General features: G+C 36.0%; 1 protein-coding gene across 2 annotated transcripts in view; it reads right to left on the reverse strand.

Annotated features, from left to right (window-relative positions):
• LOC131693507 (homeobox protein araucan) overlaps positions 1–21,499 on the reverse strand; it is a 225,744-nt gene that overhangs the window by 121,621 nt on the left and 82,624 nt on the right. The window contains exon 1 of one of the 2 annotated variants that reach the window (XM_058981375.1): positions 2,035–3,367. The exons of the other annotated variant lie outside the window; for it this stretch is intronic. Coding sequence (XP_058837358.1) covers positions 2,035–2,082 — 48 coding nt within the window. The 5' untranslated portion in view covers positions 2,083–3,367. Of the gene's footprint in view, positions 1–2,034; positions 3,368–21,499 lie in introns of those variants that run through there. 2 annotated transcript variants of the gene reach the window in all.

A 21,499-nucleotide genomic window follows, 5' to 3' on the forward strand; every position in this document is an offset into this window, starting at 1 on the left:
ACAATATTTTTTTCAAGTGATTTTGTCACAAGATGGCGACCGTGCAGCCTTTTCCTGTACACGCCTCTTTTTCCGTAGCCGTATCACCCGCAATTTGACCTAGAGCTTAAAACTAAAGTTTTTTATCGATTCCTTATAACAATAGCAAGCGACGTACGTAATATTTTTTCGATATTTTGTTTTTTCGCGAAATGATGATCATTTTAGTGAAAAAACACTGAAAATGTCATAAAAAATCGAGACAAAATTCTTTGTTAAAAGAAATTAGCCAATAAAAAATTAAATCCTATGTACGTCGCTGGAGAAATGTGGTTCCGTGAAAACTCACATAAAGTTTCCATTATGCTCGGGGTACACATAAGAGGCGTTGCGGCAGAATTGAAAATTTGAACATTTAGCAATTATTGTCGCATGTGGTTTTTTGTATATTATTTTCAGAATCCTAAAGCACATTTTAGATTAATAAAAAATCATTTTTTTTTAATTATGCAGTGGTGTAACCCCTTAAATCGACAATTAGACAAATTTTATCATTTTGGATGAATGGCTGCCCTCTGTAGTTTGACGAAGAGAAAGGAATATTTGAAGTGTAACTCAAATCCAATCATAGAAAATTTTCCTGTTCAACAAGTTATTGTAGGAAGAAATCATCATTGTTTTCATAAAATGAAAATGAATTGATATTGTTTGAAACTGGAAAAAATATTGAAAATTGTGTATAAGAAAATATTCTCGGTACTTAATAACATCTATTTTTTGTGTTAAAGCATTAAATTACTCTATAGTTGCTTACATTAAACACATTTTTTTCGAATTTTACGTGAGTTTCACTGAAAATCTTTTAACATTCATTACTTTCTCCCACATTTAGTTAACTTGTTCATTTAAAAAATTCCAAACTACGGATACACAGTAAGTTTTTCTAGAATTCAAATAGTGAAGAATTTCGAGATGATGATTCAAGTTTAGAAAATATAATAGCAATGTAAGTTTCTGAAAAATCTTCGTGTCGTTTTTTCTAGGGAAGGACTACACTACTATGAGTTTTCCAATGGGCATGAAGGCCGAGCGGTTGGCAAGACCAGAAGAAATAAGATAAGGTGAATTCATTACTAGTTCATAATAACATTGCTAATACTCGAGGTGAGTATTACCATGGCATCGTGTACACCATTTTGTCATGGCACGATTTATTCTGTGATGAAATGAATAATAATCCAAAAAATTTTAACCAAGTTTCAAATTATTGATATGCCATACCTGTATACCTTTAAATTGAAATAATATAATTGGAAAAACGCAGCTTCCCAAATACATATCGAAAGATTCGTATGAGCCTAATTTTGAATTTTCAGTCGATAGAGTTACTGTTTCCTAATTCATCTCCATGTTTCGCACCAGATTTGTTTTTGTAGTGCTTCCTAGAAACGAATCCAAAATATTGATACCTATTTAAGCGCAAACCACTAAAGTAATTAGACTAACTAATGAAACCGTCATATTAAATTATTTGTTTATTTCTATTTAAACCATTGGGGTCATTCACCATCGGAACTATCGTTCATAGCAATCTTAGCACATTTAAACATCCCAAAGCTAATACTTAAATGAGCGGTACCGAAATTCGCGACAAACAGATAATCTGAGCCTACTATTGTGTCCTCATAACAGTTTAGCAAATGAAGAAACAAAAAAATCAGTGTAGGGAATTAACCGTGTCGATATTCTGACTCGAATAATAACTTTACTGATAAGTTTCATAAAACTTATAATTTTACATTATTTCAACTGGTCATTACTTCAGTAATCAGCGGCTATTTACTTCCTTACCTAATTCACAGAGTGAAATGTCAAAACGATCGTCACTTAGTCGAGGTTAACCGGCATTTCACCGTGACTAAACAAAGCATAAACAAACATATTAGGGTTTACAACACAAGCTAACTACATTAAACCACTGACCAAACAAACAACGAAACTTAAAATTCAACGATGGCACAATCCAACAGAACAACCCTCCATCCTTTGACCTACCTGACTTGCCGACGGATATGTGTAACCAAATTGAGCATACGCGGCCATATTATCTGACGTCGTCCTGTGAGTGCGAGAGAGAGAGAGTGTGTGTATTCGCGCACTCTCGCCTCCACTTTCCGCAGTACTGGCGATCCTATGGCCGGAATGTTTCACTAAACACTTCGGCTATGTAGTCGAGGTCGTGCTAGAGACCGAATTCGAAAACAATATTTTTATAACAATTTCACTACACTGTCACGCGTGCGATCTGGTTTTTGTGCGCCTTCTAGCCGGCAAATAATAAAATTCCACTAATCATTCATTGTAACAACAGAACAAAACAACACAACGGAACAGAAGTTGAAACGATTCTCGAAGGTTCACATGGGAGGTGCTGGCTGCTTCAACAATCGCACAGTACTGCAGCATTGAACGATCCTTCCGTTACACGCCGTTACAACAACTGTCAGAGCTGCTCGACGGACAAGGGCTACAAGTTGTTCTTGCAAGAGCCAGCATGATGTACGTGTGTCCTGTTCCGTCGTTGGATGACTGTTATACTGCGGCAGTCTAACTAAACGTCATAATTTTGGCAAAGTTATTAGGAATGATCTGAACACAACACTATCCACAACTTGCTCTGGTTGATTGCACGTGCGGGTCACACTTTCCTAGCAACCGGTTTTGCTCCAACCATAAAAAGTGCAGTGTTTCATCCCAGACACGAAAACACCGTCGATAGAGATATTGAAAATGTTTTATTACAACATCAATAATAATTGTCTTTTGTGTCCTTACAACATAGTGTTACTTGTTCTTTTTTATTTATCCCGGGAACAACAAAAAACAGGCCAATTCTAGCGCCCTATGTACACTGCAGCACGTGAAACACAGCGAACGGAAAAAGGAAATTTCGGAAAAACAAACAAAAACTGTAAATAACTAAAAATATCGGCGCGGCGAGCTTCAACTTTTCACTGGGTTCGGTGCCAAAGCCGCGAGTATCTGAGAGTTTCCAGTTTGCACAAGCCCGATCCTAGTAATCCACTGAGCGTTACACACGGGAAAAGAACAAGAACAACACCACTCGTGTGTATTCGCTTTGCTCACTTACTTGTGGCTCACTGTGATTTTTCTTTTTTTCACCCACTCTCCCACTCTCCGTTGCAGATTCTCACACACCTCAGCGGCACGGTTTTCCTCCGCCGTCGATGACACACGCGCGACGCTTTTCCCGGCTGCCAGCCTCGAGAGCGGAAAAATCAAAACAATTCCGTGTTGTGTGAGCGCACGACGAAAATCGAGCAGGTGAAAAATCTCGCTTCCTCTGCGTAGCAACGATGCGCACTTGTTCACGTTTTAGCAGTAACTGAATTACAATATCGAAAAACTGGTCTCCGCTCTGGTTGTATGCGATCAGGGGGTAGTGCTGCCAAAACCGGTCTGTACACCGAAGATAATGGCTAAGGGGCGTTGGAAACGACCCAATCGAAGCCTTGTACATAGCGCCGAGACACGCCTTTTTATGATAAATTGTACAAAGTAGCGGTACGTAACAGACGAAAACCGAATGTGGAGGAGAGTAAAGAGAAAAAATACCACATAAGCTCCGCCTTTTTTCGAACTCAAGGTGGGGAAAGCGCATGTTTCTCTCTTTTTCTCTCGCTTCTACATGTACGGATTTCCTCAGCGCACACTGTGCTCATCATATCGGAACTAACGGTGTTCTACGTAAACTACAAAAAATCCTTTGATTTTCTTATCCTTATTACGGCCCTGACCGAAGAAAATGAAAATAAGCAGCATGCTCCTATTTTTCCCCATCCTGACAGGTTTGCCCTGGGTGGGAAAAGTCGTCCTTTGGACTCATTCGACATTTGTCCTTTTCTTTCACGCAAATAGCGCCGAACAGGGAGAAGTAAACATCGGAGCAGTTCCTACCTGAGGCATGGATTCGCTCCAGTCCGTTGACTCCGTTGCATTCCGGTCGACAAACGGACGAGAGTGATTGCTGATTATGCGATAGCCGAAAGGATGAATATTTCCCTTCGGGGTTCCAAATCCGTCCTGGAATACTCTCGAAGATTGACGGAAACTGATCCAGCCTGTATGCTTGGCGATGGAACGAACGGAACGATACACAATACCTCTCTTCGATTCCGATTCCTCAAAACCGTCGTGTCCTTGCTTGTAAGGATTTGTCAGAAACGAGGACCATTGTTGAATTTATTCAACCCTACTCATTCCCCCCATTCCCTCACTGCGAGGGACATCCTTTTGTGAAGGACTTGGTCGACTGCTCAGGTCCTTATGTTTGCACCATTGTTGTCAACGACAAGCGCACTCGTTATCAAACAACCGGGATAGTGCGAGAGAGAAAGAGAAAGCAACCGCCGGTAATCGAGGATACGAACGGGAGAGCGCGAGAAAAAAAACACTTGCGGTGGGAGACTCGGAAAAGGAGAAAATCTAGCGGAACGACAATTTTTAAATTGAACATGTGTACATTTATCCTATTTGTATCCCCTTTTCTCGTTCCTTGTTTGTTCGTAGTGTGTCTTTTGGACTTTACTTTTTTATTTATTTTTCGAATTGCTATTTTTTTGCTCCTTGGGGATCTATCGGAAATGTGGTTTACGATGTGTACTATTGCTGTTTGGCAGATTGTTATTTTGTCGTGACTGATAGATTTATCGCTTTCGAAGATAGTGAACCAATCAACCCGTGGGATTTGATTGATACTAGTTAAAATAAGCTAGCTGTCTGAGAACAATATTGTGAAATTTATTGTAAATACATTAAAATATTATCGGTTTGAAAACATAAAATGCATTCATTTGGGTTTCAGAACGATTTATTAAATTTCTTTTCGCTTTTCTCGAGTTATATGAACAGACCTCTGCCCCATAATAATAGTGCCACAACAGCTATACTTTAAATTATTTATAAAATAATTTACAATTGTACGTAACTACGCTTGCAAATACTATAACACATTGCCCTTTATTATATATCAACAAGTGACTGGCAGGCCAGCGATTAGCTAATTGATATTTTTTTGGAAATGCGCAATCTTAGAAATTCGAAGGGTTTATGTAACAAAAATTTGAAAATCAATAGTAACAAAATTGCAAACAGAAAAATTTCATTTATTCATAGGTGGAGTGGATTACAGTCAAACTTTTGTTATTAACAGTTTTCCAATAAGGACAGAATGATGTTTAAACTTTGTGGCGCCTATGTTGTCATAACAGCGTCTATCAAATTCAATATAAATTTGTTATGTAATTTGCGTTTTGTCTTTGTCTCATCAGAATCCAACACTAACTTAGTGATAGAATGACGCTAGCCCAAAAAACGAAAGCATTAGGAGTTCTGATTAAGCTGACGAGAATTAATGGAGTCGAACATGAATTGGTTTCGTTTTTTTTTTTTGGAGCTAACGCCAATCCGGCGTTAGGGTACTCCTACTTCTGTCATTAAGTTAGTGTCGGATTCTGATGAGACGAAGTCGAAACGCAAATTCTATAACTAATTTAGTTATAGGTTTTGTACCCTTAAAGCGGTTTAAAACTATTTTCTCCTCAGTGGAGAAAAATAACTTTTACCTAAGCATTCATCACTAAGGAGAAATATAGCATAGTACAATTCAATGTATCTTGTTCTTCTATCAATGGATAGTTTATTAAAACTTATTTTAAAAAAAATCAGGTGGTGGAAGACAGATTGTAAGATCATGTATACTTTAGGTTTGAGATTATTCTTCCACTGACGTGTTTAGAATACTTTGAAAACGCAAATAGAGCATGATCATAAGCTGTATAATAAGTTTTGCAATTCCGATTCCAAAACGTCCATTGAAAGTAACATGCTTTACAATAAAACATTGAGGGTGTTTGTCATGAACACACTTCATCTCCGCGAAAATTCCCTAAATTGAAAAAATAAAAGCCGCAATTAATTCTCCTGGAATAGCATATTATTCAATCACACATTTAAAATTATTCGCAATCACTTTAAAAAATATTCTAAGTTCAACATACTTTGTTCTCGTAATTGTAGACACAGGAGTTTTTTTGTAATTTTCAGTTATTTTCCTGCAAATATTTGAAGCATTAATATAGCTGTAGATACAAATACACACAATAATTCTAAGCCAATATATTTCTATTTATATTTCTACCAGTATGGTTGGTAAATATATGATGTTTAATAACTGTAAAATCCTATGATTTTACAGTGAGCACTTTACGCGACATTATAATGTATATATTTCAGCTGCAAGGGTAGAAATTGAAGGCGTCGCCAACGGTGAAAATTTGGCATGTGATGATACGGGATTAGCTATTTTAGAGACCGCTTGCTATAGTCGGCGAAAATACTGGATTGCAAACCTTTGAATTCAGTATCAAACAATCAATCAATCCCTTATCGGATGATCTTCGCTGCAACCGGTTTACCTAATTACATCCTCTGGCACAAAGTTCATCTATCTGACCGTCTGTTTGTATCGCGGGTCATGAATTGCTCTGATTGTAAACAATTGGGCCACACAACCATCCATTGCAGCAATAAGGACCGCCGTGGAAAATTCGTTGAAAATCACGTGGATGATATGTGCGATGCTCTATGCTCAACCTATTGAAGAATTTGCGAGACTCTTTGTGAATTTATTTAATAAGTCCAAAGAGAGTAACATTGTATATGAAGTATCAAAGTTTTATGTTAGATTGTAAAAGAAATTCAAGTATGATTTTAAAGATAACAAAGCCTCTATTACTTAATACATCTCTTATAGAATGGAAAATGGTGACATCAGAGAACCCTCGAAAGTTGGCAAACTTTGTGGAGCAATGGTGAACTAGAAAGGTAGTTATATTCGATAGCCCCTAAGGTAACGACGAAACCTTAGTTCAAGAGGATGGATGTTGGTCGTGACTTCATTCGTGTGATGGTCCGACTCGAGCCAAACCATTAAACGCTGGATGCACATCTTCGGAGCAGAGTCGGAAAATGTTTTTTTTTCATTTGCCGAAATCAGGCGAAACTGACGAAAGAACGAAGCTTCTTTCCATACCACTAGCACTTTGCGAAATCGAAAATGAGAAAACGGGCTAGGACAAAGCAAGCATGTAGCAGAGCGTTTTCATTATTCTCTCCGCATGCTCGTTTTCGCTGTAAGATTCATAATGATATTGGTAACTAACACTAGCAATGATATTTATTTGTCGATGCTCGATTCTGTAGATTTGCGAGCTAATGATGGTATTGTAAGACGGAAGCCTGATCGGTGTGCATATTTATCATTTTAACTATGTTCTAGTTGCATTATTAGATGCACATTGCATTAATTTCATTTAATGAATGATAATCGCAAATTACTGACCATGCATCAAAACGAAATTGCAATTCGGATTGTCATAGGAAAACGAAAGTCGCTGCTGCTGCTACTCGTTTTCATAGAATCGAGAGAGGAGAGGACATCGCCTTTATTGTTTTATTTTTTCATGCATTTAGCGACGAAAGAGGCAAGGAAAGGACGCAGATGAATTCTCTGAATTTCGTCGTTCATTGAATAGGTATGAGAATTTTAGGCTCTGCTCCGGAGTATTTGGCTCTAGACAGTGGTGTCTGTGCTTGTGGACACGTTCATCACGATATCGAAGACATTGTCTAGGCGTTCTCCCGATTCACTCCGGACCCGAGAAAGACCATCGAACCTCCCAGTTGGAGATGTTATGGTAAGCCGCGATCTCCCTCATTTGTCCCTCATTTTTCTCTTCCTAAATTATAAATTTAAATTTACCCCAACTGTCACAGAAGTTCAAACCAAAATTAGAGCCAAAACGATCTGAAGTTCTCATCCACCTTGGAGGATACCCTACGGGTCCGACGAGGACCCGTCGTCGTCTCGCTGCGTACGGTTTTTGCAGTTCAATACTGTCATAACCGTCGACGAAGTTTTTTTAGATTACTGTATTTTAAGCAGCAAAACTATCTGAGAACGAGTTACAGGTAATGAATACTTCTGTACGAAAAATATAAATACTGAAAAAAATTTGCCATTTTCCAAAAAAAACCCAAATTCATGTCAAAAATTTTAATTGTCAAAAATCTATTTTGTTAAATACCTTATATTCTGTCAATAAAAATCTAAAGGGAAAAGAAACATTTTGAATGTGATTGCATGGCGGAGAACTTATCGATAGAAAGCTTTTCTAACGATAACTTAATACATGTTTTTAAATTTCAGACTAATTGACATACTATAATATTATTACAGAATGTGAGTTCAAGCATAATTTCAAATCAAAATGTAAATGCAATAAAATGTTCCAAAATGCGATAGTGTTAATACACTCAGGTTTTTTTACGCTGGGATAAGTACGCTTAAAAACAAAATTTAATGCCATTTAACAAACATTTAATGCCTAAAAACCGCGTTAATTAAAAAATTCGCGTAAAAACAAACCTAGTGAAATAAAAAAACTGCGTAAAAACATTTTCTTATCGATTTGGTTTCTTTCGCAAAGTTTTAGTACTGTTGAAACCATGAAACTTTGTTCAAAGAACTGTACTTTTTTATTAATAAATTTCTGAAATATGAAGCGTTTTCCATTGAACCCCGTTTCAAATTCCATTTCAACCACTTTAGTTTGAGATGCATGTAATGATTAGAACAAATACGAAATCCGAACAATGGCACAGTTTTGCCACAGATACCATTTGTCTAAAACGCTTTAATGCGGAGTTTTATCTCATTCCTGATGTTCACTGTAATTTTTTGGGGAAGGATATCACACCCACCAACTCAGGATTCAGTATTTATTAGTTAGACTAATTATTTATTACAAAACTAAAAATATCTTGTCGATAGCACATAGAAACGAACCTAAACCCAAACGAGTTGTATAAATAATATTTTTTTCCTCTATTCGGGAATATTTTTTTCCTAAAAAATCGCTGTTGAAAGCTATAAAAATTTGCATTAAAAATTCTTATCTACAAAACAAAACTTTATGCATAAAAAAGGAATCGTTAAGTTACAAGAAAAATATAATAACGATTAATTGGAAATAAAAAAAGATTAAAAAAAACTCGGTTGAGTGGTTTTATGGCTATCGTGATCACGAAAAAACCATTTTTGGTAAAACGACATTTCGAGATAATCGAGTTTAAAATTTTGAGTTCCCACGATTCTTGGCGGACGAAGCGCGCTTGGAAGCGTTATAGCTTTCGATCTATTTCTCGGATCTCTATAAGAAAATCTCAAGGAGTTGTAGTTTCAGATAAAGTAATAAAAACCTGTTTTAATCTACCTAGAGGTGCAATTGTGCCTTTCTCATTTCTCCAAACTATGATTTAATAGCTGGTTCGTACAATATAACATTATGGAAATGTCTTTCATTCTTATTACATTTGATAAGTATATGTAAGTATATACACCTTTTTGCATTCATCGCGGAATCGGTTTGAATCGGAGTTTTCTATGTGATCGCACTCCACAACCCGTAACTCCGGAGCCGGAAGTCGGATGAAGATGGAATTTAATATCAGTTTCCGGGGACGCAACACCCTTCATTTGAGACTAAGTTGATTAAATCGGTCTAGCCATTTTCGAGAAACCAATATAACTGTTATTCTGAATTTGGATGCTTTCGGATCCGTCGATGGTGGCCAGTGTGGCCAAAGAGACTTTGAATGACTATTGGTGAACTAGATCTACAAATTCAACAGTTGTGTTTACATTTTGGAAAAAAATCACCTTTTTACATTCATCGCAGAATTCGTTGGAATCGGGATTTGCTGCGTGATCGTACGTATCACCCTGTAATTCAGGAACCAGAACTCGGATCCACACAAAATTCAACAGCAGCTGATAGACCTTTCATTTAAAATCAAGTTTGTTAAAATCAGTTCAGAAAATTCCGAGAAACCGATGTGGACAAATCAACAAATTTTGTTTTGTAACCATATTCTTCAACTCGTAATCCGGAACAAGATGTCGGTTGAAACTGGAATTCAATAGCAACCTATGGGAATATTATACCTTTCATTTGAAGGGCCGGCGGATAGCGTGGGTAGTATAGGTAGTACTACCCACTCGAAAATAACCGAGATGGTAATTACCCACTCGAAATTTGGGACATTTTCATCAATTTGAAATCTGCCACGTATGTATCTCGGGCACACATTTGAAAATATCGATGCACAACAACTTCATTTACACAAACACACTGCAAGTGATTTATTGTAAATGTAATGCAAGCGTGTGTATTGCGAAAATGAGACAAATTCCTATTCTATTACCCTCACCCTATGCTTACTACCCACTCGTGCTAAAAGTGTAACGCCGGCCCTGAATCTTAGTTTGTAAAAATCGGTTCAGCCATCTCCGAGAAACCGATGTGGACATTTTGTTAACAAATCCGCACATACACACACGTACATACATACATACATACATACATACATACATACATACATACATACATACATACATACATACATACATACATACACATATACATACACACATACATACACACAGATATTTTGCGATCTCGGCGAACTGAGTCGAATGTTATATGAGACTCGGCCTTCCGGGCCTCGGTTAGAAAGTCGGTTTTTGGAGCAATTGCATAACCTTTCTATATGAGAAAGGCCAAAGAATAATATTTAATTAGCTTAATCAGCATGAGTTCAATGTTATCTTCATGTGATTATAATTTGGAAAGGTTGATGGAATGGATTTGAACGTGTAGGGAATGGGGGTTTAGTAGAGTGGGAGTGGAGGATGCGTCAGAAATCCTTCATCTTATTTCGGTATACGGGGTGGATGAAGGAAATGCGGACGTGAGGGTGGTCCAAGAGGAGGGGAGTGATGAAGGAGGGAGGTGTAAGGGCAAGGCGGGGGGGAGGGGCGGCGACGCAATACTCAACTGCATTTTTTGCCTTCCATTTGAGACTTGGTTTGAGAAAATCGGTTCAGTCGTCACTGAAGAACCGATGTGACTTTAATTGTGGAATATGCCCGGGATTCCGGACTTCCGGAATCGTCGATAGTGGACAATATATTCAAAGAATGTTTGATTGGCAATCAGTGATCTAGATCTGCGATTAGAAGTAATTTGGTGACCATTTCAATAGTTTTTAGCCTCTGAGGTATAACGATTGTACCGATTTATATGGGAAATTCCAGTGTATCCTTACTAACACCCCTGTAACTCCGGAAGCAAGAGTCAGACCCAAATGAAATTCAGCAGCAGTCAATGGCATTACTGTATCTTTCATTTGAAATCAAGTTTGTAAAAATCGGTAGAGAATTCGTTGGGGAATGGGTGTGATATTAGCTTAGGAACTTGGCGGGTTCCCCGGGGGTGTCATGAACCGTCATAGGTGGCCAATGTGGTCAAAGCTGCTTTGATTGATCATTAGTGATCCAGACCCGCAAACTAGAGTAATGTTACATCAATTTTAATATGTTTTACATCATTTGAACTTCATGGTGGTACCAGTTTATATGGGAATTTGCTGTGTGACCGCACTCTTCAACCCGTAACTCCGAAACCGGAAGTCGGATCAACTAAAAATTCAATAGCAGCTTATGGGAGCGTTATACCTTTCAGATGAAACTAAGTTTGCGAAAATCGGTTCAGCCATCTCTGAGAAAATTATGTGAGTTTAAATGACACACACACACACACACATACACACACATAGACATTTGCCGATCTCGACGAACTGAATCGAATGGTGTATGACACTCGGCCCTCCGGGCCTCGGTTAAAAAGTCGATTTTTACAGTGATTGCATAGCCTTTCTTTATATGAGAAAGGCAAAACACTTATCATTTTAATATAATATGAGCGCAACTTGAGATATACCGTTTTGAAGGGCAAAACTCCCATTTTCTCATATAAAAATCCAATTTTATTGACCAAAATTGAGAAAATCTTCAAACGGTCGTAAAAATTGACCCTGATCTAGTTTTTCATCATTTCTCATCTACTTCACGAAAAATTATGTTTGAACTCAGAATACTCAAATTGGTTTTTAGTGTTGTGCGCTTGCGATTTTATACAGGGTGTTTGGTTCATGGTTAAGAACCTCTCGAGGGATGATTGACTGTCATTTATTTATTAAAAATTTAACAATTATGATTTTTAGTCCATTTCGCGAAAATCCTAATAGTTAACGTCACCATTTTAATAATTCAAATTTTTAGTCTTGAAGAGTTGCATAATTTGTTGCTTAACATGATACACTTATCTTTTCTTGTTTTCATGTGTTTGGGTTATTGAACTTGGATATTTCATCTCATATTCACTTATACTAGCTCTTATTGAAAAAGTATGGCACTTATTGTACCTTTTCTTATTTTTATTCGAAAGCCAAGAAAATTTTGCATAGAAAAAGGTATAAATACCCTTCAGTTAAGTGAATTAAGTATTCTTTTAGAAGTTAATTAGTTTAAAGTTAGTGTTATTATTAGCCTTTTCGTTATTTTCTTAAAATAGTAAATAAGAAACAGCATTATTATTATTATGGAATTAATGCATCTCAGCAAGTTCTATAATTCTTTCTTTGGCTCCATTCAATTATCTTTTTTAGTTTCGAATCAAAATCATTTTTATCACCTCGTTTCATATGCAAAAACAACGATTTCGAATCCCCTACATTTTTGATGAGGTCATGCTATGTTAACTATTAAATTGCAGCGAAATGAAAAGCGATAGGGATAAAATGTCAAATAAAAAGTTGTAGAGAATAATAAGGGGCACCAAATTGACAATAGAGATGATAAATTTAGTCGATTAATAATCAGAATAATTATAAAACTCTCCAAAAAACGCTAATTTTGAGTTATTTTACTAGTAAAAAGTCATTTAGTACACTTAACTACAAGATATCTGTACATACATCGAAAAGAAATTTTCTCAACTTTCCAATGAAGTCCTGGCAATAACGATATAAAGCATATTTTTTAGATTAAAGTCTTTTAAGCACTTGCAGGTCGATTACAGGAAAAATTTAGAAGTGAAATTACAAGGAAACGAGAAGAGATAGGAATATCATGTTGAAGAACAAATTATAAATCGGCCTCAAACCCATCTTTTGGATAATAGATATTGCTATAATCATAATTCATTATTTTGAGAAAATTAACAAAAACCTCATCAAAAACATCAACTTTGAACTACTTTACAACTAAAAGGTAATTAAAACTAATTAACTGAAGGATGTGAGAACACCATTCAATAGAAAAATATCTCACCTTTCCAATAGAACTAAAAGATTTAAAATAATTAGAAAAAAATTAAAAAATAATTTAAAAATCAAAAATTAAAAAATTTGAAAAAAATTAAAAATTAAAAGATAATTTAATTGTCTACAACTTTGTCGAAGACTGCTAGTTAATCCGACTGTGTTAAAAGAAGTAATTAAACTTTTAACGAAGTGGTGTCTGAGTCAGTTTTGTATGGGCCTAGCAGTGCATGGTACACTAGAATTGAAAAAAAAAAAAATAATGCTTTGAATTGCTCTATTGCACTCTGCTGCGCTTCAAATCCGTCCAACGAATGGTCCAATAAAGGCGACTATGAAAATGAGGCAGAGAAGCAAGTGCGCGTCTGTGAGTTTATGGCTGCTCTTCGCACGGAGCAAAATTTGGGTGACAAAGCATCCACTTGAAACAATGCAATAAGAGGGCACTCTAGCTATAAGTGTTGTTTCATGTCACCTGAAAATGAGATCTCGGTTTTCCAGCATTCGTGAGCTGCGAAGCTAGATGGAATTGCACAGCTGGAGCGTAAACGAAGGAATCGCATAGGAGCAGGGATGAAGTGCAAAAAAGTAGGGCAATTGCTCGGGGGGAAATTAACCCTCCCATCGCGGTTCCCTAAATAAGTTTGGTATGTGTGTTCACAATGCTTCCAGCGAACATAACGAATGCTGAGAGTTGATGGTAAACCTTTTTTCCTGCGATCAGTACTAATCTGAGTGATTGCAACATACAGAATTGGGAAGGGAGTGCAAAGCAGTAAGAACAAAACTGACAGGGATAAAAATTTGTTTACTTTTCAGATTACGCTATCGAGTGCTAAGGAGCTGTTAATCACGGTTTGATGAGATTATTTCACGCAATAAATAAATAAAGTTGAATACAATGTGCTTTTATCGACGATTACCGTATGTTAGAAAATTTCGCCTGTCTCAAATATTCGACTTAAACGTGTCAATTGAAATAGGGGTAATGTAAAACCCATTTACCCCGCTACAAAACCTACCGATAACTGAATCTCCACGACTTTTTTTTTTGTTCGCGTGAAACCAAATTATAACAGAACATCTTACTTGGACTCATTAATGGCTTCGATATTAATCAAAATCATGATCAATTAGATACTTCTTTAAAATTTTACCATAATTTATATTAATGAAATTACTGAACCGCAACAAATAAATTCATATATTCTAATAATATTGTACCAATCACAAAACTTTTTCTGTTTCGATATTTTTGTACCAAATGAAATGAACTAGCCTTAATACTTAAACAGCAGGCAGCTATCCGGATTACACCAAATTCTTCCGTTCAAACATGCCTGAAACCCGAGCTACAATCCTTAGCCGCGCCACTATCGGTATTTGCTTTTGCTGCAGACTTTTCACACAACCCTTTTGTACATCTAATCGGTTTTACCGGTTAAGCGAGTCTAAATAACCAACAAATCTTTTCAAGCGCCGAAGATCAGACCGGTCTGACTCCAATATCTAATGAGAAAAGCGTCGTCAAATGGGTTAGCCTCCCCCTTCATCCGGAATCCAGACAACGGTCAACTAAGTAGAAGATCCCGATTGCTTCTGCCACATCCACGCTAGAGAGAGTATCACTTTTGATTCCGGTTATTTGTTCAGTGTGGTTCTATTGCAATAAGAAGGAGTGCCTCTATCTAATCAAATTGCTGTTGTTGGACTTGATAACGAGCCAACGCACGTCGCAATCAAACATATCCACCTTTTCCCTACAAAAGATATCAGAATATTATATAACAACGAAACTGAGACACTTGACACGACACTAGAGATAATCATTAAAAGAGTAAAAGCCGCGTGATTTTATAAATTGGTCCGCTCAATCATCACGCCGTCAAGGTGTGCTGGACGAGTGACGAATGATATGGAAAATGGCGGATCTTGAAAGCGAACCGCAGCTCCCTATCAACGCAATGTCGTGGGAAATGAATCACAAGCGTACGGCTGTCAGCGGCGATTTGAAGGCCCGGTTTGTTATCGCCCGCTTTCAATCTAGCAGGCGTGGTTTCCCGTGGTAATTCCTAGGACATTAACTCATCCAAGATGTAGCAGTTGTATAAGGAAATTTGAGTGAAAACCGATGACAATATATTGAAGGTAGCTTCAACGTGGGTGCTTACGATGATAGGGGCGCTACTGGTCAATGGTTACATTTATGACCATTATGGCAGCCGAATATAACTTCGAAACTACTGGTTTGACAGTGAATAACATAGCATAACTATACGTGATTGCACAAACTTGAAATTGCAAATGAAATCACTGTCAAAGCTTCGAAAATCCCATCACAAGGAGGTATACTCTATTATCGCTTTCAGAACAAAAGTGTCGAGGTATTGGCGTAGTCAAGGGGGAGTTTTGGGCGTTTAAGTCCCTCCAAAACAAAATTAATTGAATGTAAGAAAAAAATATTGATAATAACTAATTTACTATAACATTTCAATAATAATTGGCTGATCAGTACGTAGAGAACCAATCGTTTTAAGCATAATGAGTACTTTGGGAAAATTGCAGGAATGGGATTTTATAACTGATCTCTCATCCAGGATCCCACAATTGTCAAATCATATCAATATCGAAAAACAAATACCTGCATGGGCAATTTTTGAGTAACGTAATTTATGAATGGTTCCTAAAAGAAATTTTCGAAAACAATTATTTGAGGTCAAGATGTCATAATTTCCAAGCGGCCAACTTTGTATGTTTAGTATCTTCGAAGAGTTTTACACCGTAAAACAGCACACCTAAAACAATTTTGACTTTAAATCCTCCTAGAAGTAATTATGAAGAATTCATTCTTCAAAAAAATTTAGTTCGAAACTTAATTTTTTCAGAAAATTTTTCGAGAAGTCAAAAAAAAATTCTCGGCATTATCACACATATTGACTATTTCTCAGTTGATTTTACATTAAGAGATTGAGCGCTGAAAACGTGGACCCTTAAAATAACTATTTTTTATTTGTCATTTCATTCATTGAACTTTTATAACTTTGTATGGCGCACATTTTTGCTGAGGTAACAAAGTTATTATCTCGTCCATTTGAAAAGTTATGATCGATTTTTGTTGAAAAATTTTTTTTAGCTAATCATTTTTAGCTAAATAAGTTCAGATCTTTCAAATGAAATTAAAAGATTGAAAATCCATTTGCAATCTTGGAAGATATATAGCTTTGAAGAAAACCATTTTTGTTTTGAAAATCGCCTGTAACTATGCAAACAAAAGATATAGAAACATCATTGCTTTGGCAAAAATGTGCATTTACAAAAGTTCTAATAACCTCTAGAACCAAGTATTTGCGAAAAATTAACACATAAAATGATATTAATAGAAAACCAATTTTTCAAAAGCCAGAGAAAGCTATATAGTCTCTTCTGAAAAGTTGCTGCAATTTGATTGAATTATAACTTTGTAGAACTTTATGTAGCTGAATTTTATATATCTAAAAAGTTGATACTTTGAATACTCTAACCATAAGTACCACCCTAATTCAACTAATATAAAAAAACGACGAGAAAGAATGTTTGCCAAAGATACTATTCAATTTTATTTTGACTTTCTCTGATTGTGTCTAAATCAATGATTTGAACTATTTGGTCACTTTACAAGAGTTTTGAAGGATACATTATTGAGGTTTCTTCCGTACACTATAAGAGAAAGCTAAACGTTGTGTTTCTATTTCGACCGTCAGCAGCAGTGATGCTATGAAAATTTAAATTTTCATCAGTTTTCAGAGCATCAGTCGATTTTGTTTAATAACTTTTTCGACGTGCTTCAAAGCGTTTCGCAGTTTTCGAGACTTTGTTTCCTTGTTCAACATCCTAAGAAAATCACAAATCGATTTATTTTTAGGATGGCTCTTGGAAGAATTATTTTGTATAAATTGATTTCCCCATACGAAATCCCATGTAAACTTTAAACCGTGTGCGCAAAAATATATTTTTACCGATAGTTATTCTTGGAATCAAATGGAATTCAGAAAGTTGCTCGGAGCAAAATTTTATTAATTTTTTTTTATATAACTTCGTCCCAATTTATTATTCAGGGTATTGAAATATTAAAGGCTATTTATGAAAGAAAACCTTTAAAAAAGTTATGATACTACTGTAAATTATAAATCTTATCTACTGTTTTTAAACTATGAAATATACATTTTGTTCAAGTCATAATTTTCTAATGTTTGCAATAAAAAGTTATTTTGGTGGTAGAGATAGCGTAGTTGGAAACTTGATTGCTTTGTATGCAGCTCACCTGGGTTCAATTCCCAACCCTGCACATAGGGTTAGAGATTTTCCTAAAGAGATTTCTCTAACCCGACAAAGAGGCGAATGACACTAAGGTTAAAGCCTCTACAATCACAAAAAAAAGAAAAAGTTATTTTGAAGAAAAATGAACTTAAGAAAATTTCTAGAATATTCTTACAGCTTAATATGCTCCGTACATGTAAACATTCTCAACAGCTTTGCTAAATACAAGGATCACTTCGAAGTTTTTCAACCTTCCAATATAACAGTTTTGGAATAATGTCATTTTGACTGTCAGGAAAGTCTTCGAATATTTATTACATTTACTTTAAAAGCGTAATTTTTTTACTGTAACTTATTACAAAAGTATGTTATCTATGGAGTTTTGAAAGTTGCCCCATATTAAATCCGCATGTTTATACATAGATTCAATATTATATCATAGTTATACGAAATTCTAACATTTTTAAAAAATCGCTGATTTTTATCAAAACCCTCTTCAAACCGAACTTTTTTCTTACGCCACTGTGTTCAAATATCTCAGCCAAGAATCTATCCACTGGGTTCATGGGTCTTACCCTTACTGTGTCAAGCAAATTTCTGACACAGTGAACGTGGGATCAAAATGATGGTCATGTCCCTAATGCACATTTTGTTGCCAATGTGTTTATTTAACTATTTATATATAATTTATTATTTACGATCAATATCAACACAAGCACAGCGTGGTCCGAATGTTCATTTTTTAATATATTTAAAAAGTCAGGTTGTATTCTGCAACGTGGAGTGTGAAAGTCAAACTGGGATGATACTCTGTTAAAAATCCGCTGCAAAGCAATGACGGCACCGTTAACTTTATAGTTAGTCCTACAAAGAGGTAATCGGAGTAAAATATTATTATGAAGGGCTTAAACTGGACATATTGAGTATTTGGCAGCACTGTAAACAAAAATAACTATTTTTTTTAGATTCCCTTACCCATTTCCTACAAAATGCATCTAACCGATTTTCTTTAGACCAAATGAAGCCAAAGATATGAATAAAAGTTAATAATTGCTTTTTCTATGGAAAATTTTCCATGCACGATTATGACACACCATACAATTTTTGTCATCGATACACATCTATGACACGTGCGAGTGCGACTTTTGTTTACATTTATAGTAAAAACTCGCAACATAGTCAACCGATCTTCGTAATATTTGAAAGATTGATACGGAATAGATATTCACCCTCAAACTTTTAAAATCGTTTTTCTCGAAATGTGCTAAATGGCGCTTGTCATAAGATAGCACAACAGCGGCGAGCTGGTGAGGGTTGTTCCGAGGCAATCGTCGAAGATCAAGCCGGGGAGGGCGTAGCGTAGTTGGTAAATCGATTGCCTTGTACGCAGCGCACCTGAGTTCGAGTCCCGACCCCGTACATCGGGTTAGAAATTTTTCACAAGAGATTTTTCTAACCCGAAGAGGCGAATGACCTTATGGTTAAAACCTCTATAATCGAAATAAAAAACTTCAAACAGTAAACAACTGAAAAGTGCTTATATATTCGCATTACGAACCCCAAACAGCGTGATCCCTTAGCGACAATACAGCTGATATGTTGCTTAAAAGTTTTTTCCTCATCGAGAAAAACTCTAAAACATTTGACACAATTCGCTCTGTCAATTGTGGATAGACAGTATTCGAATCGAATTGGCATTTTTTTCCTCCAGAACGTAATGACCGTGCATTACTTAGGATTTAGGGTAATTCAGTTGATTTCGCACCATTCCACAAAGTATACCAATTGACGTCGAAAGAAAATTCTGTGCTATAGCTTTAGGTCATAAGCGAATGACAACCGTGACCCTTCTAAACAAAATATGCAGATATGTCATATCGTCGCTGTTGTGCTATCTTATGACAAGCGCCATTTTGCACATTTCGAGAAAAACGATCTTATCTTAAAACTTATAAATGGTATAAACATTTCAAAGAAGACAATTGATGCTTCTATCTAGTCTGTATTAGTCTCTCAAATATCACGAAGATCAGTTGACTATGTTGAAAGTTTTTACTATAAATGTAAACAAAAGTCGTACTCACACGTGTCATAGGTGTGTATTGATGACAAAATTTGTATGACGTGTCGTAAACGCGCATGGAAAATTTTCCATAGAAAAAAAAACCATCAATTATTAACTTTTATTCATATCTTTGGCTTCATTTTGTCTATAAACAATCGGTGAAATGCATTGTGAAGGAAATGAGTCAGTGAATCTAGAAAAAATAGCTATCTTTGGTTACAGTGTTGCCAAATATGCTATATTTCTAGTTTAAAACTTAAATTGCATTTTTCTCATTATTCGAGTATTTTTGTTTTGAAAATGATTATGCCATTGTGTTTCTCAAATAGTGTTACATATAAAAAGATTTTATACATCTAGATAATTTGAGCCAATCCCAGACACAGTCATTTGAAACAAAAAATTAAAAAATTATCAGCACGTTTCTCGCTATATATCAGTAAACAAGCAGGAAGTCAAAATTCTGTAAACGCCACTTTGTAGATTTTTTAGGGAAGTAATGTGGTATACCTAACTCAGTTTACCCCCAAAATGGCGTTTGTCATAAGATAGCACAACAGCAACGATATAGCAGTGGTTTTCAACCTGGGGTGACTATTGTAGGGGGTGAATTATGCGGGATAAATTTAAACTTGTTATTCTAGCATTGCTGTCGGAATTTTGTTTTTATATATCGTTTCAGAAACAGGAACAGGCTTCTAATTGGAAAATTATGATTTTCATTCAATTGAAAATCATTTTTTTTTCTGAGAGAGTAATGATGGTAAAGAATTTTCAGAAAGGTACATCATAAGGATCAATATTCAGAAAGGGGTACATTAAACGAAAAAGGTTGAAAACCAGTGTAAAATAGGTAGTGAACGACAGAAGCTTCGTACATGTTGAACGTTTCGGCATAAATCCAAGTTGAGTCTCGGATGTATACTGCTTGCAGTGGCTGAAAACGGATTCCAACACAACCATTTCAAACAGCTTTGGAACTGCGCTTTGCGTTGTAATACCACAGTAGCTGTCAACTTCCTTTTTACCCGTTTGTGAACAGGAGAATTTCCAAACGTAGGGAAATACCCCGGTTGTTGGTGACAAAAAAAACAGATGACAATGAGGTTCAATTACACCGATAGAATAATAGTTGGTATACCATGTGTGCCCGCCGAAGTTGAAGCATTCATTCTACCTATCGCCAGGAATATTATATTATTGTCAATATCGATAGAGTTCAAGGACAGTTATGATTAAGGTACATTAAGTGCCGCACATGAAACCTTGGTGGATGCCAGTTTTTCGTAGGAGAAAACACCCGCGAACTTTTCAGAGAATAGTTGACAAATCTCCCGTGAACTAGAGTTCATACGCCCTCCATAGCCCATCGTTGAAGGCAACCCGGATTCCTTTCTTTGCTGTTTTAAATGCTTCCAGAATGTTTCTGGCTCGGACTTCAACTTACGTTGCACATTTCGTTATTGGCATGGCACCGCTTAGATGTTCTTTTATAGACTTGGCGTCTCAACTCGGAAGTTTACCACACTTGGTGCCTAGATTGAAGACCACTTCTTTTGGCCAAAAGAAGTGCACGGTGTCTTTGTCGAACAACTTTATTCAAAAAAATTCGGCATCCGTAAAACTTCGGAATATGAAAGAATGGCCTTTTCCCTTATATTTGAAAGCAAAAATAAAATGTTTAGTCTAGAACAACTTTTTATTTTAAAGTTTTTTGATTGAAAACTTAAGTTTCTCAATGAAATTAATTCGCAGTTTTGCTACTAATTGGTACTATAGACATTCAAAAAATACTAAAAGTGAGAATCTGATGAACAATCCCATTGTCTACAACTTCGTAGAATGCTATAAATT

This window comes from Topomyia yanbarensis, chromosome 3 (assembly GCF_030247195.1).
Source record: "Topomyia yanbarensis strain Yona2022 chromosome 3, ASM3024719v1, whole genome shotgun sequence".
NCBI classification, from domain to species: Eukaryota; Metazoa; Arthropoda; class Insecta; order Diptera; family Culicidae; genus Topomyia; species Topomyia yanbarensis.